The 26,441-nt window shown below is 40.3% G+C and overlaps 1 protein-coding gene across 2 annotated transcripts; it reads left to right on the top strand.

Moving 5' to 3' along the window:
• The first annotated feature begins 4,420 nt into the window (after positions 1 to 4,420).
• On the top strand, positions 4,421 to 24,307 carry LOC108348181 (odorant-binding protein-like). 2 transcript variants are annotated; one of them, XM_087598928.1, is made up of 7 exons: positions 4,421 to 4,525; positions 17,953 to 18,092; positions 18,521 to 18,591; positions 19,455 to 19,565; positions 23,198 to 23,299; positions 23,483 to 23,512; positions 24,095 to 24,304. In XM_087598928.1, the coding sequence occupies exons 2-6, from the start codon at positions 18,043 to 18,045 to the stop codon at positions 23,497 to 23,499; spliced, it is 351 nt and encodes a 116-aa protein (XP_087455054.1). In that variant the 5' UTR covers positions 4,421 to 4,525; positions 17,953 to 18,042; the 3' UTR covers positions 23,500 to 23,512; positions 24,095 to 24,304.
• Positions 24,308 to 26,441: the final 2,134 nt, after the last annotated feature.

Below are 26,441 nucleotides of genomic sequence, written 5' to 3'. Positions count from 1 at the left end.
TCTGGAGATCTTAAACATCTGACGCAAGGTGGAGGCATTTAGATGGTGTAGTGCATGAGCCCGCCTTGCCTGATCTATGGGGTCTATAAGGGCAGGGAATATAGCACGAGTGGCCTCATCAGCCAAGGTGTTCCCTTTTGACAGAGAGCCACCTAGACCAGAGTGGGCCCTTAAGTGTCCCACGAAAAATGGCTCTGTTCTCTTAATAATAAGGGATTGAATTTCTACAAACAACTTGGAAGCAGTAGAAGCAGGCTTAATATATGGGACCGTTTCTAATACTGGAATAGAGTGAGCCACATAGGCACTATCAGTATATAGATTAAATGGGGTTGTTGCTAATTTTTTAAAGACCTGAAGTACGGCAAACAACTCAACAAGCTGGGCAGAGGAGTATGGGGACTGTATTGTGGTGACTTGTTCCTGTATAACATAGGCAGCTTTGCCAGTTGAGGAGCCATCTGTAAATACCAAGGCACCTTCATGCAACGGGGTCTTGGAGGTAACTTTAGGAAAGGTCAAGGAATGTATTTTTATGAATTGTATAAGGGGGTCATTTGGGTAATGATTATCTATAATTCCTGCAAAGGAGGCACAAGCTATGGCCCAATCGTCATTAGACTGAAGTAGCCAATCAACTTGCACTGAAGTATAGGGAACAATAATAATGTCAGGATCTTTTCCAAAATATTGTCTAGACATTTTTCTTCCTTTTTTAATTAAGGCAGCAGATAGGGAGTAATAGGTGGCCAAAACCTTGTTTGGATTGGAGGGAAAATATACCCAAAATAGAGGGCGTCCTTTTTCTTTTGGAGCCCGGGGTTGTTGCCAAAAGACTCCCACTGGGGTATGTGTAGTAGCACAGACAATAAAATATAGGGGGGAAGCATAATGTATCTGGAATGAGACCTGAGAGGAGATAGCCTGACCTATCTGTTGTAGTGCCAAGGTGGCCTGGGGTGTGAGGACTCGGGGGGACAAGGGATGAGAATCTCCTGAAAGAAGTTCATTAAGAGGGACTAAAGCCTCGGGGGGAATCTTTAAATAGGGGCGGATAAATTGAAGGTTTCCAAGTAATTGTTGAAAATCATGTAGAGTTTTAAGGGATGAAAGCTGGAGTTCAACTTTGGGGGTACGGATCTGTTCAAACTCGAGTTCATATCCCAGATAGAAATATGGGTCTCGTATTTGAATCTTTTCAGGGGCAATTTTAAGTCCCCGGGAGCTAAGGGCCTCTTGGAGTTGTTGGAAGCATGAAAAGGCCTGTTGCTTATCAGGACCACCCAATAATATATCATCCATGTAATGAAGAAGATAAATTTGAGGCCAAGCTCTCCTGATGGGCTGGATTACCTGGGCTACGTATTTTTGAGCCAGGGTAGGGCTGTTGGCCATGCCCTGAGGAAGGACACGCCAATGAAAGCGGTCCATAGGACCCTGGAAATTAACTTGGGGAATGCTGAATGCAAAATGGTGACAATCTTCTGGGTGAAGAGGTATGGTAAAGAAGCAATCCTTTAAATCGATAATGATTTTAAAAAGCTCAGCAGGAATGGCAGCAGGGGAAGGAAGACCAGGTTGTAGTGCTCCCATGGGTACCATAACTTTATTTACTGCGCGAAGATCCTGTAAGAGCCTCCATTTGCCAGATTTTTTCTTAATGACAAAAATTGGGGTATTTCAGGGGGAAGAGGATGGCTCAATGTGGCCAGCTGCTAACTGTTCCTGCACTAACTGTCTAGCAGCTATCAGTTTTTCTTGAGTTAGCGGCCACTGATCAACCCAGACAGGGACATTATCTCTCCAAGAGATCTTCTCTGCATGAGAGACAATTTCTGTATGAGCCTGGGGGGCAGGCATGACTGTGGCCGCTAAGGAAAATGTGAAGGCGGAGATCCCAAACCTCTTCGATCTAGTTTCTGTGTCATAACCAATGGTTCTTTAATGCCCTGTGCCTGTTTTCCCAATCCTTGTCCAGGTAGAAATCCCTGAGCCAACATCTGTTTTGTAACTGCCTCGTTAGGGCTACACATGATAACATTCATCTGGGAAAGGATGTCTCTCCCCCAGAGGTTAATTGGCAAGTCAGGTATTACATAGGGAATCACAGTTCCTGAATTTCCTTCTGGATCTGTCCATCTAATAGTCTGAGCACTGACTCGTGGATTTTTAGAGTGTCCAATTCCTTGTAAGTGAGTGGCTGAATCAGTTAATGGCCAGGCAGCAGGCCAAAACCTGTCAGAAATAACTGTGGCGTCAGCTCCCGAGTCTAAAAGTCCTTCGAAAGTTTTTCCATTCAGACTCAAAGTAAGCATAGGCCGAGAAGCAGATATCTTCTGGACCCAAAACACCTCAGATATTCCTTGTTCTCCCGGGGCTCTGGCATCTTTATGATGTGGATTTCTGACTGGCAGCTTAGGGAGTAACAATAACTGTGCAATGGCTTGTTGTGTAGGTATAAGTATCGGGCCACTTGTGGCACTGGCCAGGACCCGTATTTCTCCTTGGTGGTCGGGGTCTATAACCCCAGGTGTGATCTGGAGTCCTTTCAGGGAGAGGGAAGCTCTACCCAAAATCAAGCCAAGAGTATTTAGGGGTAAGGGGCCATAAACGCCCGTGGATATGGCCTGGATACCTTCCTCAGGTGTTAGTATTGTACTGGCGGAGGCACAGAGGTCCAGTCCTGAGCTGTTCTTTGTGGCTCGCCAGAGATGGGCAATTGATTGGGTGAGGGGTGGGATTGATTGGGTGAAGTGTGGCTGGCTTGCTGAGGGACAAACCCTATTGCCCCGGGGCCTGTCCTGAAGGAGGGGGCCGGAGGCTGCCCCCGTGGGAAGTTTCCCGACTGCCGTGGAGGCAGAGGGCGGCCTTGGCTGTCAGTTTTGGATCGGCATTCGTTAGCCCAATGTCGACCTCTAGAGCAGCGGGGGCACAACGTAGTAGGTGGAGCCCTCATTGGGGAAGCATTCCCTTGTCCCTCAGCTGGGGGTCTTTTATATTGACGAGGGTGGGGGCATTCTCGCATGAAATGACCAACTTGTTTGCAGTTAAAGCAGGTTTTTTGAGAATTAAAGCCTGCCTTTTGAAGAGCAGCTCCAATAGCTAAACCTATAGCATGGCTTGTTCCTGCCCCTGCGCAGAGGCGAACATACTCTGCCAAAGGCTTTGACCGGTGGTGTTTGAGAATATCCTGGCAAGTGGAATTAGCATTTTCAAATGCTAGCTGTTTAATAAAGGGATTTTCAGGCTCTTGAACACCAAACAAGTGCTCTGCTGTCTCAGTCAAACGGCTGACAAAAGAATTTTATGGTTCGTCAGCTCCCTGGAGTACCTTAGTGAGCGTGGAGGAGAAACCAGACTTGGGAGGCAACTTTTTCCAGGCTGCCAGGCATGCCTGACGAATTTGAGCCAAAAGACCAGGAGAAAATTGCATTTGAGACTCTAAAGTATTAAAGGGTGGCTCACCAAGAATCTTTTTTGCTGTCCATGACCTGGTATCAGGACGTACACGATTTTTTGTTTCAATTTCTTTTGCGGCTTCAGCCATTTCAGATTTCCAAAGCACAAAGTCGCCGCCTGAAAGCGCGGCTCGGGCAAGCTGCGAAAACTCGTTTGGTGTGAGCCATCCTTCAGTAGAGGATTCTAAAAGTGCCAGTGTAAAGGGGGCCACAGGGCCATAATTTGATACCGCTGTTTTGAGCTTTTCTAATATTTTAAAATCTAGGGGTTGATAATGATAGCGTGGAGGACCCGGTGCAGCCCGAGCTGCGCGGGACCCAGGGCCAGCAGCCGTATCTCCTGGCTCCGGTGAGTCGGGGTGAAGTTCTGTCTCCTCCTCAGAATCACCATCTGTAACTCGATCCTCCTCCTCCTCCAGGGTTCCTGGGGTGGAGGGGTCTCTAGGGACTTTTGCCCCGCTCCTCAGGGAGAGGGGAAAGGCTAAAACTTTATGTTTCTTGTTTGGAGTTTTACCCTGGCCTGTAGCCTTAAGCTGGGGACTCTGTAAGGGTGTCAGCTCTGTCAATTTTGTCTCTAAATCGCGAAGAGCTATAAGCAATTGTACCTGCTCTTTTCTAGTCTCTACCATGTGTCTCAAGGATGTCACATCGTTGGTCAGCTGGCGACAAGCATCTGAGACAGGGGGTGAATCAAGGACTGCATCTAGGAGGCCATAAGGCGGAGGGGGAAAAGATAAGGGAGAGCGAGTACCAGCTCTGATACCATCTGTGGCCAGTGCTATAGTGGCTGTTTTTGACTCAAAACGAGCAGCTCCTGCCTCTATTTTAACCTCCTGCTCAGGAGAAGAAACACCACCTTTGCCTAAATCTTGAAGAGAAGGATAAAGTTGTCTATGAGGTTGGCATTCTGGTGTATTGGGTGGAGCATTGGACATAATCTTTTCAGCGGAGAAAGGTCTAGCAGGGATAGAATCAAAGGCACTCTCCATATCAATAATGACCAATGGGGGGGGAAGGCGACGACTTAACTCCAGAGGCCGACTCCTCTCCCAGTATGGGGTCAACAGGTAAGGGGAGGGGAGTAAGCTCCCTCAGCGAGCTTTCCTTCAGTGAACGCTCTCCTTCCTTGACTAAATGCTGAAGATCTGGCCATTCAGAGGTGGTTCTAAGGATATCATTAATAAGAGACCAATAACTGAAGGCAGTGATTGGAATTTTCGTAGGACCAAGAACCTCATAATAATCTTTAAAACAATCTCCAACTCTGAGCCACCTTTTTTGATCAATTGTCCCTTCCCGGGGAAACCAGGGACATATATCTTCTACCAAATCTAAAAATTTTATTAAATCCTTCTTTTTAACCCTAATTCCTCGCGTCTTGAGTGACTGCTTTAGTCCTGTCACAAATAGTGACTGCTTTGAAAATGCTTGTCCCATCACTTACTAACCTTAAGATCTGCACCGCGCTATGAACTCCTCCCGGACTGTCTCACTGCAGGTGTTCCGTGGCGTCCTAGCATCCAAAGTCACTCTCTGGTGCTTCAGAAAAGGGCGGACAGGCCTGTCCTTACTGATGAGCGGCTTTCTCTCCTCTGTGACCCCCAGGGGGTCCCTGTTCGGGCGCCAGTTGCCCCAACCCGCAGGGCAGTCGACCAGGGTCTGGGGTACACCTAGGAGAGAATGGGGGACAAGAGACGCAAAGAACGGACAGCAAGTCAAGAAGTCTGATCAAGCTGACAATTTTTAATTTTTCTCAGGCTGAAGATATACTGGTAGAAGCAAAATGTGGGGAGGGGTTGGGTGACCACAAAGAATGGGCCTGGCTTGATAACCAGGATATTGGCCAGGTAAATCAGCCAAGCAGGGGAACAGCAGGGTGGGTTGCTTAGTGACCTGACCGTCAGTGCCTGAAGACCAGTACTCAGTGATCTGACACCTAGATTTATGCTATCTATTGAATTTATGTAGAGCTGCAGGTGCTGCTTTGATCTAACCTAAGGCTATTGTTTTTTGTTCTATCATAAGGCTAAAATATAATTGCTTTTTAACCTGAAGAATATTGCTTATTATTCCAGCATAAGGCTAGAACACAATTGCTTTTTAACTTGAAGGCTGCTTTCACCATCTCAAGGCTGCTCCCAACAGCTCTGAATGGGTATTCCTTCAGTCTCTGTTTTAATCTTTGCCTCTCCCTTCCCTGCCAAGGGTATTCTTTTTCCTCATTTAAAGAAGGAGTGAAGCATTCACATTTTGATCATCCGTCTTGAGTTTCGTTTGTTCTAGGGATCTAGGGTAATTCAAGCATTTGGGCTAATAGCCGCTTATCAATGAGTGCATACCATGTATGTCTTTCTGTGATTGGGTTAGCTCACTCAGGATGGTATTTTCCAGTTCCAACCATTTGCCTACGAATTTCATAAACTTGTTGTTTTTGATAGCTGAGTAATATTCCATTGTGTAGATGTACCACATTTTCTGTATCCATTCCTCTGTTGAAGGGCATCTGAGTTCTTTCCATTTTCTGGCTATTATAAATAAGGCTGCGATGAACATAGTGGAGCACGTGTCTCTTTTATATGTTGAGGCATCTTTTGGATATATGCCCAAGAGAGGTATAGCTGGATCCTCAGGCAGTTCAATGTCCAATTTTCTGAGGAACCTCCAGACTGATTTCCAGAATGGTTTTACCAGTCTGCAATCCCACCAACAATGGAGGAGTGTTCCTCTTTCTCCACATCCTCGCCAACATCTGCTGTCACCTGAGTTTTTGATCTTAGCCAATCGCACTGGTGTGAGGTGAAATCTCAGGGTTGTTTTGATTTGCATTTCCCTTATGACTAAAGATGTTGAACATTTCTTTAGGTGTTTCTCAGCTATTCGGCATTCCTCAGCTGTGAATTCTTTGTTTAGCTCTGAACCCCATTTTTTAATAGGGTTATTTGTTTCCCTGTGGTCTAACTTCTTGAGTTCTTTGTATATTTTGGATATAAGGCCTCTATCTGTTGTAGGATTGGTAAAGATCTTTTCCCAATCTGTTGGTTGCCGTTTTGTCCTAACCACAGTGTCCTTTGCCTTACAGAAGCTTTGCAGTTTTATGAGATCCCATTTGTCGATTCTTGATCTTAGAGCATAAGCCATTGGTGTTTTGTTCAGGAAATTTTTTCCAGTGCCCATGTGTTCCAGATGCTTCCCTAGTTTTTCTTCTATTAGTTTGAGTGTGTCTGGTTTGATGTGGAGGGCCTTGATCCACTTGGACTTAAGCTTTGTACAGGGTGATAAGCATGGATTGATCTGCATTCTTCTACATGTTGACCTCCAGTTGAACCAGCACCATTTGCTGAAAATGCTATCTTTTTTCCATTGGATGGTTTTGGCTCCTTTGTCAAAAATCAAGTGACCATAGGTGCGTGGGTTCATTTCTGGGTCTTCAATTCTATTCCATTGGTCTATCTGTCTGTCTCTGTACCAATACCATGCAGTTTTTATCACTATTGCTCTGTAATACTGCTTGAGTTCAGGGATAGTGATTCCCCTTGAAGTCCTTTTATTGTTGAAGATAGTTTTAGCTATCCTGGGTTTTTTGTTATTCCAGATGAATTTGCAAATTGTTCTGTCTAACTCTTTGAAGAATTGGATTGGTATTTTGATGGGGATTGCATTGAATCTGTAGATTGCTTTTGGTAAAATGGCCATTTTTACTATATTAATCCTACCAATCCATGAGCATGGGAGATCTTTCCATCTTCTGAGGTCTTCTTCAATTTCTTTCCTCAGTGTCTTGAAGTTCTTATTGTACAGATCTTTTACTTGCTTGGTTAAAGTCACACCGAGGTACTTTATATTATTTGGGTCTATTATGAAGGGTGTCGTTTCCCTAATTTCTTTCTCGGCTTGTTTCTCTTTTGTATAGAGGAAGGCAACTGATTTATTTGAGTTAATTTTATACCCAGCCACTTTGCTGAAGTTGTTTATCAGCTTTAGTAGTTCTCTGGTGGAACTTTTGGGATCACTTAAATATACTATCATGTCATCTGCAAATAGTGATATTTTGACCTCTTCTTTTCCGATCTGTATCCCTTTGATCTCCTTTTGTTGTCTGATTGCTCTGGCTAGAACTTCAAGAACTATATTGAATAAGTAGGGAGAGAGTGGGCAGCCTTGTCTAGTCCCTGATTTTAGTGGGATTGCTTCAAGTTTCTCTCCATTTAGTTTAATGTTAGCAACTGGTTTGCTGTATATGGCTTTTACTATGTTTAGGTATGGGCCTTGAATTCCTATTCTTTCCAGGACTTTTATCATGAAGGGGTGTTGAATTTTGTCAAATGCTTTCTCAGAATCTAATGAAATGATCATGTGGTTCTGTTCTTTCAGTTTGTTTATATAATGGATCACGTTGATGGTTTTCCGTATATTAAACCATCCCTGCATGCTTGGGATGAAGCCTACTTGATCATGGTGGATGATTGTTTTGATGTGCTCTTGAATTCGGTTTGCCAGAATTTTATTGAGTATTTTTGCGTCGATATTCATAAGGGATCCCTTATTGTTTTTGAAGACCAGCTTTAGGCCGTGGTGGTCTGATAGCACGCATGGGATTATTTCTATCTTTCTGTACCTGTTGAGGCCCGTTTTTTGACCAATTATATGGTCAATTTTGGAGAAAGTACCATGAGGAGCTGAGAAGAAGGTATATCCTTTTGCTTTAGGATAGAATGTTCTATGAATATCCGTTAAGTCCATTTGGCTCATGACTTCTCTTAGTCTGTCAACATCACTGTTTAATTTCTGTTTCCATGATCTGTCCATTGATGAGAGTGGGGTGTTGAAATCTCCCACTATTATTGTGTGAGGTGCAATGTGTGTTTTGAGCTTTAGTAAGGTTTCTTTTATGTATGTAGGTGCCCTTGTATTTGGGGCATAGATATTTAGGATTGAGAGTTCATCTTGGTGGATTTTTCCTTTGATGAATATGAAGTGTCCTTCCTTATCTTTTTTGATGACTTTTAGTTTAAATTGAATTTATTTGATATTAGAATGGCTATTCCAGCTTGCTTCTTCAGACCATTTGCTTTGAAAGTTGTTTTTCAGCCTTTCACTCTGAGGTAGTGTCTGTCTTTGTCTCTGAGGTGTGTTTCCTGTGGGCAGCAGAATGCAGGGTCCTCATTGTGTATCCAGTTTGTTAATCTATGTCTTTTTATTGGGGGGAGTTGAGATAATTTATGTTGAGAGATATTAAGGAATAGTGATTATTGCTTCCTGTTATATTTATATTTGGATGTGAGGTTATGTTTTTGTGCTTTTCTTCTCTTTGTTTTGTTGCCAAGACGATTATTTTCTTGCTTTTTCTAGTGTGTATCTTGCCTCCTTATGTTGGGCTTTACCATTTATTATCCTTTGTAGTGCTTGATTTGTAGAAAGCTATTGTGTAAATTTGGTTTTGTCATGGAATATCTTGGTTTCTCCATCTATGTTAATTGAGAGTTTTGCAGGATACAGTAACCTGGGCTGGCATTTGTGTTCTCTTAGGGTCTGTATGACATCTGTCCAGGATCTTCTGGCTTTCATAGTCTCTGGCGAAAAGTCTGGTGAGATTCTGATAGGTCTTCCTTTATATGTTACTTGACCTTTCTCCCTTACTGCTTTTAATATTCGTTCTTTATTTTGTGCATTTGGTGTTTTGACTATTATGTGACTGGAGGTGTTCCTTTTCTGGTCCAATCTATTTGGAGTTCTGTAGGCTTCATGTATGCTTATGGGTATCTCTTTCTTTAGGTTAGGGAAGTTTTCTTCTATGATTTTGTTGAAGATATTTACTGGTCCATTGAGCTGGGAGTCTTCACTCTCTTCTATATCTATTTTCCTTAGGTTTCATCTTCTCATTCAGTCCTGGATTTCCTGTATGTTTTGGACCAGTAGCTTTTTCCGCTTTACATTATCTTTGACAGTTGAGTCAATGTTTTCTATGGAATCTTCTGCTCCTGAGATTCTCTCTTCTATCTCTTGTATTCTGTTGGTGATGCTTGTATCTACAGCTCCTTGTGTCTTCCTTTGGTTTTCTATATCCAGGTTGTTTCCATGTGTTCTTTCTTGATTGCTTCTATTTCCATGTTTAATTCCATCAACTGATTGTGCTTTCCTGGAATTCTTTCAGGAATTTTTGTGATTCCTCTCTGTAGGCTTCTACTTGTTTATGTTTTCCTGCATTTCTCTAAGGGAGTTCTTCATGTCTTCCTTGAAGTCCTCCAGCATCATGATCAAATATGATTTTGAAACTAGATCTTGCTTTTCTGGTGTGTTTGGATATTCCATTTTTGCTTTGGTGGGAGAATTGGGCTCTGATGATGCCATGTAATCTTGGTTTCTGTTGCTTGGGTTCCTGCGCTTGCCTCTCACCATCAGATTATCTCTAGTGTTACTTTGTTCTGCTATTTCTGACAGTGGCTAGACTGTCCTATAAGCCTGTGTGTCAGGAGTGCTGTAGACCTGTTTTCCTGTTTTCTTTCAGCAAGTTATGGGAACAGAGTGTTCTGGTTTCGGGCGTGTAGTTTTTTCTATCTACAGGTCTTCAGCTGTTCCTGCTGCCCTATGCCCTGAGTTCACCAGACAGGTCGCTTGGAGCAGAAAAGTTGGTCTTGCCTGTGGTCCCTAGGCTCAAGTTTGCTCGTGTGGTGTTGCTTATGAGCTCTCCGTGGGGGGGGGGGCAGCAACTAGGAGGACTGGCGCCGCCCTCTCCGGGAGCCCCCAAGCACCAGAGTCCCAGATGGCGTTTGGTGTTTTCCTCTGGAGTCAGAGATGTGTGCAGAGTGCAGTCTCTTCTGGTTTCCCAGGTGTGTCTGCCTCTCTGAAGGTTTAGCTCTCCCTCCCATGGGATTTGGGTGCAGAGAACTGTTTATCTGGTCGGTCCCTTCAGGTTCCGGCGGTGTCTCAGACGCGGTGGACTTGCTGCTCCAGTGCCCTTATCCAAGGGAACCCAGAGGCCGTATACAGTTTCCTCTTGGGCCAGGGATGTGGGCAGGGGTGGGCAGTGTTGGTGGTCTTTTCTGCTCTGCAGTCTCAGGAGTGCCCACCTGTCTCGTCGTTGAGCTCTCTCTCCCATGGGGTTTGGGAGCTTGAACATTTCTTTAAGTGTTTCTGGGCCATTCAATATTCCACAGTTGAGAATTTTTAAGCTATATAACCACCTTTTTATTAGGATTACTTGGTTTTCTGGAGTCTAACTTCTTGAGTTCTTTGTATATATTGGATATTATCCCTCTATCAGATGTAGGATTGGAAAAGGTCTTCTCCTAATCTATTGGTTGCTGCTTTGTCCTATTGACAGTGTCCTTTGCCTTACAGAAGGTTTGCAATTTTATGAGGTCCTATTTGTCCATTCTTGATCTTAGAGTGTAAGCCAATGGTGTTCTGTTCAGGAAATTTTCCTCTGTGCCCATGTGTTTGAGGCTCTTCTCCACTTTCTATTCTATTAGTTTCAGTGTATCTACTTTTCTGTGGAGGTCCTTGACCCACTTGGACTTGAGCTTTGCCCAAGGAGATAAGAATGGATTGATTTCCATTCTTCTACATGCTGACCTCCAGTTGAACCATCACCATTTTTGGGAAATGCTGTCTTTTTTCCACTAGATGATTTTAGCTTCTTTGACAATGTTGAAGTTACCATAGGTGTGTAAGTTGATTTCTGGGTCTTCAATTCTTTTTCTTTTTAACAATTTGTAACCAAAACTTTAATCCCAAGGATTCTCATGAACATATTACAAATGACATCATGAAAAAATTATGCACAGTAACTAAAAAGTTCAGTTCTACAATGTACCCTTAAACTGATAGGACACTGGTATCTTAGTTTTACATTTCCAAATAAAGACTTTGCAACAGCTCTGCATCCATATACACAACCAGGAAGGAACTGCTTTGAAAACCTTCAGAGTGCAGTCCCTATCCTTTATCTGTTGCTTTTAAAGAAATGGTAAACAGTGCCACAGTGTATCTCAGATACTAGAGGAACTATGGCTTTATTCAATTTCCACAAGTTGTTTTATTTCATTAGTACATCATACTCAAAACTGGGGAGGATGTAGGTTTATTTCAGTCTATGAAAAACTAAAAATTCAAAGAAAATTCAACCTCGCTTAAGGAAAGATTGTAAAGCAACAATTCTTGATATCATATGCATCATAGGATCCATTTAAAACCATAGAGAATTACCATTGAGTAGCTACCTGCCTATCTGTGTACTAATACCATACAGTTTTTATCACTGTTGCTCTATAATACTGCTTGAGGTCAGGGATGATGATTCCCTCAGAAGTTCTTTTGTTGTTGAGAATAGTTTTCCGTATCCTGGATTTCTTTCTTATTCCAAATGAATTTGAGAATTGCTCTTTCTAACGCTATGAATAATTGAATTGGAATTTTAATGAAGATTGCATTGAATCTACAGATTGCTTTTGGCAAGATGGCCATTTTTTCTATATTAATCCTGCCAATCCATGAGCATGGGAAATCTTTCCATCTTATGAGATCTCTTTGATTTCTGTCTTCAGGGACTTGAAGTTCTTGTCATGCAGATCTTTCACTTGCTTGGTGAGAGTCACAGCATGATATTTTATATAGTTTGTGACTATTAAGAAGGGTATCCTTTCCCTATTTTTTTTCTCATCCCATTTATCATTTGTATAAATGAAGGCTACTAATTCAAGATAATTTTATATACAGCCACTTTACTGAAATTATTTATCAGCTGTAGGTGATCTCTGGTGGAATTTTGGGCTCATGTAAGTATATTATCATATCATCTGCAAATAGTAATATTTGACTCCTTCCTTTCCAATTTATATCCCTTTGATCTTTTTTTTTCTTGTCTGATTGTTCTGGCCAGGACTTTGAGTACTATATTGAATAAGTAGAAAGAGAGTAGACAGCCTGTCTAGTTCCTGATTTTAGTAGGATTGCTTCAAGTTTCCTTCCTGATTTTAGTGGGATTGCCTCAAGTTTCTCTCCATTTAGTTTAATGTTGACTATGGGATTGCTGTATATGGCTTTTACTGTGTTTGGGTATGGGCGTTGAATTCCTGATATTTCCAATACTTATAACATGAAGGAGTATTGTATCTTGTCAAATAATTTTTCCTCAATCAATGAAATGATCATGTGATTTTTTTTCTTTGAGTTTGTTTATATGGTGGAATACATTGATGGATTTCCATATATTGAGCCTCGGTGCATCCCAGGGATAAGTCCCACTTGATCGTGGTGAATGATCATTTTTGTGTGTTCTTAAATTCAATTTGGAAGAACTTTGAGTATTTTTGCATCAATATTCATAAGAGAAATTGGTCTGAAGTTCTCTTTTTTTGTTGGGTCTTTGTCAGATATCAGCGTAACTGTGACTTCATAGAAAAAATTAGGTAGCGTTCCTTCTGTTTCTATTTTGTGGAATAGTTTGAAGAGTATTGATATTAGGTCTTCTTTGAAGGTCTGATAGAATTCTGCATTAAAACCATCTGGTCCTAAGCTATTTATGGTTAGGGGTCTATTAATGACTGCTTCTGTTATCTTAGGGGTAATGGGACTGTTTAAAGGGTTTATCTGATCCTGGTTTTACTTTGGTACCAGGTATCTGACTAGAAAATTGTCCATTTCATCCAAACTTTCAAGTTTTGATGATCATAGGATTTTGTAATAGGATGTGATGATGTTTTTCTGAGTTTCTGTTGTCCTGTCTCCCTTTCCATTTCAAATTTTGTTAATTTGGATACACTCTCTGGGCCCTCTGGTTATTCTGGTTAAGGGTTTATCTATCTAGTTGGTTTTCTTGAAGAGGCAGTTCCTGGTTTTGTTGATTCTTTGTATAGTTCTCTTTGTTTCTACTTTGTTGGTTTCAGCCTTGGGTTTGATTATTTCCTGCCATCTACTCTTGTGTGTATTTGCTTCTCTTTGTTCTAGAGCATTTCTGTGTGCTGTCAAGCCACTAGTGTATGCTCTCTTCAGTTTCTTTTGGGGAGCACTCAGAGCTATGAGTTTTGCTTTTAGCACTGCTTTCATTGTGTCTCTTAATTTTGAGGATGTTTGCCTCCATTTTCATTAAATTCTAAAGTCTTTAATTTCTTTCTTTATTTCTTCCCTGACCAAGTTAACATTAAGTAGATAGTTGTTCAGCTTCCATGTATACATAGGATTTCTGTCAGTTTTTTTATTTGTTTGTTTGTTTTTGTTTTGTTTCGTTTCATTTTTCTTATTGAAGACCAGCCTTAGCCTGTGGTAAGCTAATAGGATGCATGGGATTATTTCAATCTGCTTGTATCTGTTGAGGCTTGCTTTGTGACTGGTTATATGGTCAGTTTTGGAGAAGGAACCATGAGGTACCTAGAAGAGGGTATATTATGTTGTCTTAGAATGAAGTGTTCTATAGATGTCTGTTAAATCTGTTTGCTTCATAACTTCTGTTAGTTTCACTGTGTCCCTGTTTAGTTTCTGTTTCCATGATCTGTCCATCGGTGAAAATAGGGTGTTGCAGTCTCCAATTATTATTGTGTGAGGTTCCATGTGTGATCTGCGGTTTAGTAAAGTTTCTTTTATGAATGTGGGTGCACTTGCATTTGTGGCATAGATAGTTAGGATTGAGAGTTCATCTTGGTGTGTTTTTTCCTTAGATGGGTATAAAGTGTCCTTCCTCAATTTTTTGGTAACTTTTGGTTGAAAGTCAATTTTATTCATTATTAGAATGATTGTTCTTGGGACCATTTGCTTGGAAATTATTTTCCACCCTTTTACTCTGAGGTAAAGTCTGTCTTTGTCACTGAGAAGCAATTCCTGTATGCAGCAAAATGGGTCGTACTTACTTACCCAGTCTGTTAGTCAATGTCTTTTTATTGGGGAACTGAGTCCATTGATGTCAAGAGATATTAAGGAATAGTCATTCTTGTTTCCTGTTACTTTTGTTGTTAGAGGTGGAATTATGTTTGTGTGGATCTCTTCTTTTGGGTTTGTTGTAAGAAGATTACTTTCTTGCTTTTTCTTGGGTATAGTTTCCCTCCTTGTGTTGGGGTTTCCAATCGAGTATCCTTCGCAGGGCTGGATTTCTGGAAAGATATTGTTTATATTCGGTTTTGACATGGAATACCTTGGATTCCCGATCTATGGTAATTGTCTCCTCATGGAGATGGGAGAAGGAGAAGAGGTATGGGATGTGGAACAGTTTGATGGTAGACCGGGGGGGGGGAATAAAATCTGGAGTGTGAAAATAAATATATAAGTAAATAAGTAAATAAATAAGTAAATAAATAAGTAAATAAATAAATAAATAAATAAATAAATAAATAAATTAGACACACATCACAGAAAGCCAGACTCTGAGAATTACAGGATTTCTCAACAATAAATCAGAGAAACAGCAAGCTCCATACCTCACCATTAAGAAGTCTCAGAATATCTAGTGCCTCATTTCCCCATGGAGTTGCCTTAAAATTGAATGCAAACAATAATCCATCGATGCAAAGGAAACAAAACAAACAAGTAAAAAATAAACCCAAACACTGTGCCCTATACAAAAGGGGACAAAAACAAGGAAGAGAAAAACTTCAATAAACATTTGTTGTTTCTTTTAGAAGTGAATGTCAATGGCCTATTGAAAAGGAGATAGACTTTTAGCCAAGTTCTGCTCAAAGTTCAGACATCAAAGAGCTCCAAGCTTGGCTATGACTTCAATAACAGAAACCAGTGTACCAATAGTTTATATACATAGACTCTGTCCTTTGAAGTACCGACATTTCCCCTTCTTTTTTAACTTCTCTGCTGTGGACAAAATATGTGGTTAAGGTACTTAATTGGTAAATTACTTGAAGTGGAAACAAGTATATATGTATACATAGTCATGCATCTATAAAATAGAATATATAAACATGAATATAAAATATATTTCTATTTGTATGTGTATACAAATAAATATGTACCCACAGATAGAAAATATATAAAATATGTATACACATGTAAAATATTTATAAATAAAAACATATCAACTATGAAATACACACACATACATATATATATACATATATATATATATATATATATATATGAGTTCAATATTAAATTTCAAATAGTCAGAGAAAATCTTTAAGTTCCATAGGAATAAATGGATGTTTTGACATGAGGCAGAATTTCATTTTATCTTTCCAAGTCTCCAGGTTAGACTGCACTGTGTTATCTTTTCTGGAATCAGGTAAAGGGGAAAGAAAGTCATTTCCCTTAATACATAAGGAAGGAAAACTTGCATTTTGATAAAACTATTGGAAATGTGGAACAATGAATCTGAGTCTGTGCAAAATTGAAGGGAATATTCTAGAAGAATGACTCAGAAAATAGCATAAATGTGTTGTTGTTACTGGATCTGGAGGAGAAATGAGAAGGACTTCAATGTGTGCTCATAAAGTCTTACATAATTTTCCATGTTGGGCAGTATTAAATGATAGCTGTTCGGGGCTGATTTATCTTTGTGTTTTATCCAACATTATCTTTATTCCTAGTCGATAAGTAAATATTTCTCAAGAAACCAAGGGAGGAATATATGTTTGTCTGTAAGCCCAACCTTGTTTCAATGGAACTGAGTTATTTCTTGAATAATCAAACACACAGGAGTAGGCAATAGATCAAGAAGAAAATATGCAAAAAGTATAATAAGAATCATGTATGTATAGTAGACAATGAAATAAGAAAATACATCAAGAACCTATTTGAACATGGGTTGGGTGAATATTTCTTATTTAAAATCTTGGAACCTTGAAAACTAGTTTTTTTAAAAGTTTATTTATTTATTTTATGTTTATAAGCACACTGTAGCGGTCTTCCGAAAACCCAGAAGATGGCATCAGATCCCATTTCAGGTGGTTGTGAACCATTATGTTGTATCTGGGATTTGAACTCAGGGCCTCTGGAAGAGCAGTAAGGGCTCTTTACAATGGAAGTATCTCACCAGCCTAAAAACTAGTTTTGAAACATGCTCTTAGATGAACATTTGCAAATCCTTCTGCTGGTCTAAGTTCTGAATGGTGAAAATGTTGAGAATTAGTTAGACACAATCATGAGAAAATTAACAGATGACTGTTCATTGCATGAATGATTTATGGACAGGGTTATCAAATAAAATAGACTGATAGAAATTCTAGAACAATATTTTCATTAGCATTTTATATAACAAAATGTTGTTAACTTTCAAAAATACACTGATAGAAAACAGATACAAATGTGTGCATATTTATTATTGAAAATGTAAGCTAATGTTTGCATAAGAAATGATCAGGACTTGATATCAATACTGAGCCCATAGAACAATGGGAATTCACACCATTAGAAAATTTCACATTTTCAATGAGAATACCAAATTATAAAACAGTTTAAATCATGAATCAAAATTTCAAATTCCTTCCCAGGAAATAAAACGGTACACTTCTTCACAAAGGCTTTTGCAAGAATGCTCCAGAATGTTGGAGAACATTCCATAGCTCTAGAATGTTCCAGAAATGTGCCCATTGATTTTTAATTGTACAAAAATAATTAAGATTCAGATAGTAATCAATAATCAAAGGGTCTGAGTGATGAGCAATTTATCATTGTTAAAATAACCAGAGTCAGATAACTTCATTTTTTTTATCTTGTTCCAAATGAGAAACTTGGTCTTTAGGGACATGAATATTTGTATTTTCTGACAGCCAGCCCACATCCACAGTGGCCAGAAAGGTCAATTTCATGGCTTAACTCAAGTTAATCTCACTAGGAAAGTATCAGAAAGACAGAATTGTCATCCACAGTTGTTGTCACCTACCAGGATATGCTGGAATTTCACCATGGACAATACATGCCAATCTCAGGCCAATAATCAATACTATATAAGGTGGAGATGGCTCTGGGTTTTTCCACCACCTGTCCTTGGTCTCCGAACTCCATCAGAAGCAGAGAATCCAGGCTCTAACATGGTGAAGTATCTGCTGATTGTTCTTGCATTAGGTGTATCCTGTGCACATCATGAAAATCTTGATATCAGTCCCTCAGAGGTATGTGCATTTGGGGAGAAAAGGGTGTGTAGGGTGTCTATACACTCTGAAGTTGCTTCAAGCATATTTAACATATGTTATAAAATATACATCCATACCATATCTGAATCCTATCTGTAACTCAATCCTAGTGTCTTCCAACTCTTTACATGTTTTCAATGAGATCAGTTTATGGTATGAAAGGTTATGACAAGAAAATTGTAGATTGGACTTTGCATCATTATTGATTGACACAGTGTGAACTGTACCCAATGTCCCATGTTCTAGAGTGAATGATTGATGACATAATCTCACAGCCTACTCTCTAGCAAGGAGAATCTACATTTCACTAGGTACAAGTTCATTTGTTGGCTGACTTAAAATACATGTAATAATTAGGATGATTGTTGCTGAAAAAAGGAACAGATGGACTAACCAATCTTTGAAATGGTGTCTGTCCCATTTAGGTTAATGGGGACTGGCGCACCCTTTACATAGTTGCAGATAATGTGGAGAAGGTAGCAGAAGGTGGATCCCTGAGAGCTTACTTTCAGCACATGGAATGTGGTGATGAATGCCAGGAACTCAAAATCATATTCAATGTCAAGTAAGTGACATTCACCTGATGCACATGGAAACTGGGGACATGGATGTCAGCATGAAATTTTCACTGAAACTTCGGTTATGTGTGAAAACTGGAGTTGATCTGGGCATAGTCGTTCTGAGTTGGGTCCTTGACTTAAGGAACACTAACTGCAATATGTTCTACAGTTTTAAAGGGTTGGGTGACTCAGTTGAAACTAGTCACAAACAGTAAAGGAGGGTAGAATATGAGGACAATCTTCCCTTGGAAGCCTGGGATTTACTGTCCATGTCAATTATAACTCCAGAGTGTCTGTTTCAGTCTTCAGAAATGGGTCTATTTACCCAAATTAAATATTTCCCAAAGGCAGCTAATACTACCACACACTAATGAAATATGAGCAACCTGAAAGAGTAAATTCAGAAGTAAGTTTTTGCTTTGTATTTTTGAAGGTTGGACAGTGAATGTCAGACACACACTGTTGTGGGACAAAAACATGAAGATGGGCGGTACACTACTGACTGTGAGTATGTGATTAGTTAATGGGATCGATAACCCAGGAGAGAGAGAGAGAGAGAGAGAGAGAGAGAGAGAGAGAGAGAGAGAGAGAGAGATTTGCCATGTTTGCCCAAGCTGCAACCTACAGGCCAAGATCCTAGAACAATTTCATTTCATCTGATAAGTTATGATTGAAATTCCAAAATCCAAAACTAAACTTCCAGGTGTTTATGGGAACATTTGAAGTTATGGTACATTACCCACATTCCTATAAATGTATTTCAGTTCCTATTATTTAAGATAAGTGTAACTGACATTTAGAAGGCGATCCTAAAAAGGTGCATGTTTGACTCCTTAAAGATTATATTTTGTGGATAATTATACATTTACAAAACACACACACACACACACACACACACACACACACACACACACACGTTTGTGGTTGCTATTTTTTGAATTTTCTGTGACATGGCTTCTCTGTGTAGCCCTGGTTGTCCTATAACTAGTTCTGAGACTAGGCTAGCCTCAAAAGATCCTCCTGGTTGCTGGGATTTGAGGGTGTGACTCACCACCACCCTGCTACAGCTAATTTTACTATTAGCCTGGTAGTTTTTACTTTTCAAATAGGCTGTGGTAATATAAAGTAATTATGGAAATTACTTTTTATTTGAAAATACATTTTTATTAGAGCAAGATGGAGTCTAAGAGTCTCTCCCACTAAATAGCTCTCATTTACAATTTTATACCATGGTAAAGGACATTTGTCAAACAAAAATATGATCGGTGTGTTATGTCATAAGTAATAATAATCATATAATCATAATTAAAATCATAATAGCTGCAAGAATTCTTCTGATTTCTAAGCTGATTCTCTTTTCATTGCAGACTCTGGTAGAAATTACTTCCATGTTTTGAAGAAGACAGATGACATTATTTTCTTTCACAACGTTAATGTCGATGAGAGTGGAAAGGAGACAAATGTGATTTTAGTTGCTGGTGAGAGTGGTCTCTATCATAGAGTTTCTACTGATATGATAAGCACTGTGACCCAATGAAACTTGGGGAAGAAAGGGTTGATTTGGCTTAAGCTCCTACAACACAGTTAGTTTTCAACAAGAAGTCACTACTTCTCAGCCATTCAAGACTCCGCGGTTAAGAATTCTGTTTAGCCCATTATTTGGTTTAGTTGTTTGTTTGGTTCTCTGGAGTCTAACTTCTTGCGTTCTTTGTATATTTTAGACATTAACCCTCTATTGGATGTAGGGTTAGTGGAACATCCTTTCCCAATCTGTAGGTTGCTGTTTTGTCTTATTGACAGTGTCCTTTGCCTTTCAGAAGCTTTTCAGTTTCATGAGGTCCCATTTGTCAATTGTTGGTCTTAGAGCCTGAGCCATTGGTGTTCTGTTTAGGAAATTTTCACCTGTGCCAATGAGTTCGAAGATATTTCCCAATTTCTCTTCTACTAGATTCCGTACATCGTTTTTTATTTGGAGGATCTTAATCTGCCTTCATTTAAGCTTTGTACAGGGTGAGAAATAAGTATCAATTTGCATTCTTCTACATGCAGACCACTAGTTAGACCAGCACCATTTGTTAAAGATGCTTCCTTTTCTCCACTGTATGGTTTTTGGCTTCTTTGTTAAAGATCAAGTATCCATAGGTGTGTGAGCTTATTTCTGGGGATTCACTTCTATTCCATTGATTGACCTGGCTGTCTCTGTACCAAAGAACTCAAGCGAGGCAGGAACCTGGAGGTAGGAGCTGATGCAGAGGTCATGGAGGGGTGTTGCTTACTGGCTTGCTCTGCATGCTTTCTTATACCACGTAGGACCATTTTCCCTGAGGTGGCACCACCCACTATGGGCTGGTCACTCTACCATCAATCACTAACTAAAGAAAATGTATTGATGAGTTTCCTACAGTGGGCTGTACCCTTCCACATCAAGTGCAAATCTTGAAAATGCCTTCCAAGGTTTCCCACAGAGCAATCTGGTAGCAGCATTTTCTTACTTCAGAATCCTGATGACCCTGCCTTGTGTTAAGTTGAGGAAAACGAAAAATAAAACAACAACCAACCAACCCCTAAACCAACCATTTGCTTTGTTAGACAAAGTTGTGAGGGGAAGGGAGGGAGTAAGGGTAGAATAGTGGGCTTGGGCCTGTGGGCTGTGGGCTGTGGGCTGTTGGGGTGGGTAAGTGGTGAGGTGGTATGATGCTGGCGTTGGGTGTTGAATTCAGGTTCATGAACCTCTTCAGCCTGATTTTACTGCTTATTTCAATAATTATCAATAACTCCAAGACATGTATACTAGAATCTGCACAGAAGATGAGCAGTCACACCATAGACACACATTTAGCTCACATTTTTTTACTCTCTCCATATTTATTCAACAGATTATATATTTTATTGGATATTTTCTTTATTTACATTTCATCTGTTATCCACTTTCCCTATTTCCCCTCTGGAAACCCCTTAACCCATTCCCCCTCTCTTTGCTTCTATGGGAGTGCTCCCACACCCACCTATTCCCCCCCACCTCCCAACCCTGGCATTTTCCTACCCTGGGGCATCTAGCCTTCACAGGACCAAGGGCCTCTCCTCCCACTGATGACCTACAAAGTCATCCTCTGCTACATAAACAGCTGGAGCCATGGGTCCCTCCATGTGTACTCTTTAGTTGGTGGTTTAGTCCCTGGGAGCTCTGGAGGGCTCTGGTTAGTTGATAGTGTTATTATTCCTATGGAGTTGCAAACCCTTTCAGCTACTTCAGTCCTTTCTCTAACTCCTCCATTGGGGACACCATTCTCACTCCAAAGGTTGGTTATGAGCATTCACCTCTGTTCTGGTAGATCCTGTCAGAAGACAGCTATATCAGGCTCCCATCAGCATGCACTTGGCACCTGCAATAGTGTCTGCATTTAGTGACTGGATCACCAGGTGGAGCAATCTCTGGATGGCCTTTCCTTCACACTCTTCTCCACACTTTATCTCTGTATTTCCTCCTGTGAGTATTTTGTTGCATTTCTAAGAAGGACTGAAGTATCCATACTTTGGTTGTCCTTCTTCTTGAGCTTCATGTGGTCTCTAATTGATTTTCCTTATTCTTGAGCTTCATGTGGTCTGTGGATTGAATCTTGGGTATTCTGAATTTTTGGGCTAATATCCATCTATCAGTGAGTACATATCATGTGTGTTCTTTTGTGATTGGGTTACCTAACTCAGGATATTTTCTAGTTCTATCCATTTGCCTAAGAATTTCATGAAATCATTGTTTTTATTAGCTGAGTAATACTCCATTGTGTAAATATACCACATTTTCTGTATCTGTTCCTCTGTTGAAGGGCATCTGGGTTCTTTCCAGCTTCTGGCTAATATAAATAAGGCTGCTATGAAAATAGTGGAGCATGTATCCTTGTTCTATGTTGGAGCATCTTTTGGGTATATGCCCAGTATAGCTGGGTCCTCAGGTAGTACTATGTCCAATTTTCTGAGGAACTGTCAGACTGATTTCCAGAGTTATTGTACCAGCTTGCAATTCTACCAACAATGGAGGAGTGTTCCTCTTTCTCCACATCCTGGCCAGCATCTTCTGTCACCTGAGTTTTTTAACTTAGCCATTCTGATTCTCCTTCTGGTCTGTCTCATGAGAGTTGGGAAAATTCTATCTCTGACGTATTTTGTCAAATATTTTGCTGAATCATCACGTTGTCTACTGCACAGAAGTCGCGTTCAAGCCTGGCTCCTTCCTTCTACCAACTAAATTTTTACACTTGGATTAAGGGTCTATATTTTATCCAGAGTAGTAATGTTTCTGGAATAAAATTCTCCAACCATCTGCAATCTCTAATTGTACTACAGAGCTATAGAGATAAAAGCAGCATGGAATTTGCATAAAATAGACACATTGATCAATGGAATTGAATTGCAGACATAGATATAAGTCTACACACTTATGGACACCTGATTTTTGATGAAGAAGCCAAAATTACAGAGTGGAAATAAATACAGGATCTTCAACAAATGGTGCTGATCAAACTAGATGACTGCATATAGAAGAATACACATAGAGCCATAACTATCCCTCGGCACAGAACTGAACTTTAAGTCTGTCAAGGACCTGAACATAAGACCAGATACTGTGAATCTGATAAAAGAGAAAGTAGGGGATAGCCTTGAACTCATTGGCACAGGAATAGACATTCTGAACAGAATGATGATTAGCTCACATTTTTTAACCACCAGAATTTTATTCAGACCTTTTAGGAAATAAATATTATGCTGATGTGGAAAACATGAATAAATATATAATTGTAGTAGTAGAAGTAGTGATAGTGATGATAATAACAACAGTAACAAAAATAATAATAAAACAATAACAACACAAATAATGATATTCATTAGAATGTGGACTGTCATAATTCCCAAAATTTCTGCTCCATTAAATGTTTTATGTTCACTTTAGAAATCTTAGGTTGATCAGAATGAGGCTCATTGGAATGAGGGAGGGTCCAGAAGGTAGGAGGTTTTCATGGGTCAATATCACACAACCCATTGTAACCGCATCTGTTCTGAGCCACCCAGTATCTTAAGCTACACTTTTTCTTCCTTTCTGTTCCGTGTGATGTAGGGAAAAGAGAGGACCTGAACAAAGCACAGAAGCAGGAGCTTAGGAAGCTGGCTGAGGAATATAATATTCCAAATGAGAATACCCAGCACTTGGTGCCCACAGGTAACATCATCGTTCTTCACACAGAAAATACTTGCACTTGAAAATATCCAGAATAATCATCATTTCAGACTTTTAAATGAGATTTTTAATTATTTAAAGTCACTGGAAATATTAAGGAGCTCTAACAATGTTTTTTTTGTTTGTTTGTTTGTGGTTATTTCCTTCTTCACTTGTCTGTCACAGACACTTGTAACCAATAAAGACACCATATGGGTGAGTACAAGCAGGGCAGCTGAACCTGCTAATATTTTAATCTGCTAGAAATTCATTCATTAGTCTATTAGTTATGCATTTAATACACAATTCTATTCATAATTCTAACTACATATATAATCAAAGGGGGCAAACCTATGATTTATGTTGCTGTTAATCTTTATAACTTGGGGGAAAGTGACTCTCCTACTGCAAAGTGGAGATTTCTTTTATCTTAAAGGTTATAGGGAAGAATTTTGGGAAACTCTTGACTTTTAAAAATAAGTGATATTTGTGATACTCAAGAGTGTATCTTGTATTTGGGAATACTCTAAATGTAAATGAAATTTGTAGAAGTCTCTTTAGTCACTACCTTGCACATAGCTTTTGTGGTAGGTAACATTTATACAGAAAAATGTCAATCTAAAGGCCTGTACTGAGTTATGGAAATAATATGTGTCATTTTTTAAATCAAACCTTCTACCATATTCCTCATCAATTAATTTTTGTTTTTCATTTACAATCTCAGAAAGTTCATGTCAGAACCATCACCTCATGCAATCTTACTCTTTTGTTTGTTTGTCTTGCTTTCTGCTTTTGAAGCTTCACAAAGGACAGCAAGGTCAGCAATATTTCCCACATCACCTTTTCCATGAAATCAGAATCGTGACAATGAAGATAACTCATCCTTTTCTTATTTTTTCTTTTCATCTTTCCTATGAAGCCAGAAAATCTGCTTCGTGGATTTGTTTCCCACCCTCCTATCATGGTACTGATTCTTCTGTTGATAAAATAAATTGATTTTTCATGCACACATCTTGTCTTCCATCAATGTGTCATAATGCACAACATCTTACTTAAGGTTTTATTGCCGTGAAGAGACACCATGACCAAGGCAACTCCATTAAAGGCAAACTATTAATTGGGGCCAGATTACAGGTAAAGAATTTCAGTCCATTGTCTTCATGGCAGGGAGCAGAGTAGTCTGCAGGTAGACATGGTGCTGGAGAAGGAGCTGAGAGTTCTAGATGTTGATTCAGAGGAAGCCAGGAGGGTCTCTCTTCTGCAGGCAGCTAGCAGGAGGTTCTCTTCCTCATTTGGCAGAGCTTGGTCACAGGAGCCTCAAAACCCACTCACATGAAGACACACATGCTCCAACAAGATCATACCTACTCCAATATCGACACACCTCCTAATACCGCCAATTCCCATAAGCAAAACTTTTTCTAACCATTACACAAAACAAACTAGAAATGCACTCTAACTCTTGAAAAATAATCTGGTTTGGGATGACTCAGTGGTCCAGATTAATGAGTGGCCTTGCAGAAGACCTGGGTTTAGTTTGTAGCAACCACATGGCAGTGCACAACCATCTGTAACTCCAGATCCAGAGTAATCTTCTCCCTCTTCTGGCCTGCACAGATACTGAACATGCCTGGTACAATTGCTCATGTGCAGACATTTATATATATATATATACATAACTAAAAATTAAACACATGAAAATGTGATTAATCGGCCATGGTGGTCCATGCTGTCAATTCTGGAGATTGGGAAGCAGATTTCTATGAGTTTGAGTCCAGCCTGTTGTATACGTTGAGTTAAGGATAACCACATTTGAATGTGTTTCAAAATAAAACAATAAACAAATAAAGATTCAATGAAAAACAAACCAGTGTATAATACCAGAAGAAATCATTTAACTGAGAATAATTACATGGTTTGATGATGCCTCATTATTAGACTGAATAAATTATCCATAATATTATATGCATGATAGTCAGTGTGTGATATATCTTTCTGTGATATGTATTTTTTAGTATGTGAGGCTTTTAGCCAGGATGACTTAAGAGTAAAAGGGAGTACTCTTTTTTTAATTAATCCAGAGATAGGAGCTACTGCACAGGCCACGGAATGGTACTACTACTGGCTCTCAGCTTGCTTTCTTATATAACCCAGGACCATCAGCCTAGGGGTGGCTTCACCGAGGGCTGTGCCTTTCTTCATTATTATCTGTGCCCAACAGGCTTATCTGCAGCTCTATCTTATGAAGACATTTTCTCAATTGAGGATCCTTTCTCTTAAATGACTTCAGTTTGTGTAAAGTGATAAAACTCTCCAGCGCCGGCCCGCAGCAGCTCTCTGCTCCCAGACCCGGTGAGAGAGAGACCCAACCGCCTGGTCAGGTGGGCACTCCTGAGGCTGCAGAGCGGAAGAGACCACCAACACTGCTCACCCCTGCCCACATCCCTGGCCCAAGAGGAAACTGTATAAGGCCTCTGGGCTCCCGTGGGGGAGGGCCCAGGAGCGGCAGGACCCCTGCCAGAGACACCGCCGGACCCTGAAGGAAACAGACCGGATAAACAGTTCTCTGCACCCAAATCCCGTGGGAGGGAGAGCTAAACCTTCAGAGAGGCAGACAGGCCTGGGAAACCAGAAGAGACTGCTCCCTGCACACACATCTCGGACGCCAGAGGAAAAAGCCAAAGACCATCTGGAACCCTGGTGCACTGAAGCTCCCGGAAGGGGCGGCACAGGTCTTCCTGGTTGCTGCCGCTGCAGAGAGCCCCTGGACAGCACCCCACGAGCAAACCTGAGCCTCGGGACCACAGGTAAGACCAAATTTTCTGCTGCAAGAAAGCTGCCTGGTGAACTCAAGACACAGGCCCACAGGAACAGCTGAAGACCTGTAGAGAGGAAAAACTACACGCCCGAAAGCAGAACACTCTGTCCCCATAACTGACTGAAAGAGAGGAAAACAGGTCTACAGCACTCCTGACACACAGGCTTATAGGACAGTCTAGCCACTGTCAGAAATAGCAGAACAAAGTAACACTAGAGATAATCTGATGGCGAGAGGCAAGCGCAGGAACCCAAGCAACAGAAACCAAGACTACATGCCATCATCGGAGCCCAATTCTCCCACCAAAACAAACATGGAATATCCAAA

Source organism: Rattus norvegicus, chromosome X, assembly GCF_021556685.1.
Source record: "Rattus norvegicus strain SHRSP/BbbUtx chromosome X, alternate assembly SHRSP_T2T, whole genome shotgun sequence".
NCBI lineage: Eukaryota > Metazoa > Chordata > Mammalia > Rodentia > Muridae > Rattus > Rattus norvegicus.
Note: the sequence above shows the minus strand (reverse complement) of the source record. Positions and strands in the feature narration are given on the sequence as shown.

Excerpts from the sequence above, each read along its gene's own strand:
- LOC108348181 (XM_087598928.1), top strand. The coding sequence starts at position 18,043 with ATGGAATGTGGTGATGAATGCCAGGAACTCAAAATCATATTCAATGTC. Across the intron at positions 18,093-18,520 it reads AAAATCATATTCAATGTCAA|GTTGGACAGTGAATGTCAGA; the intron begins GTAAGTGACATT and ends GTATTTTTGAAG. Across the intron at positions 19,566-23,197 it reads AAATGTGATTTTAGTTGCTG|GGAAAAGAGAGGACCTGAAC; the intron begins GTGAGAGTGGTC and ends CGTGTGATGTAG.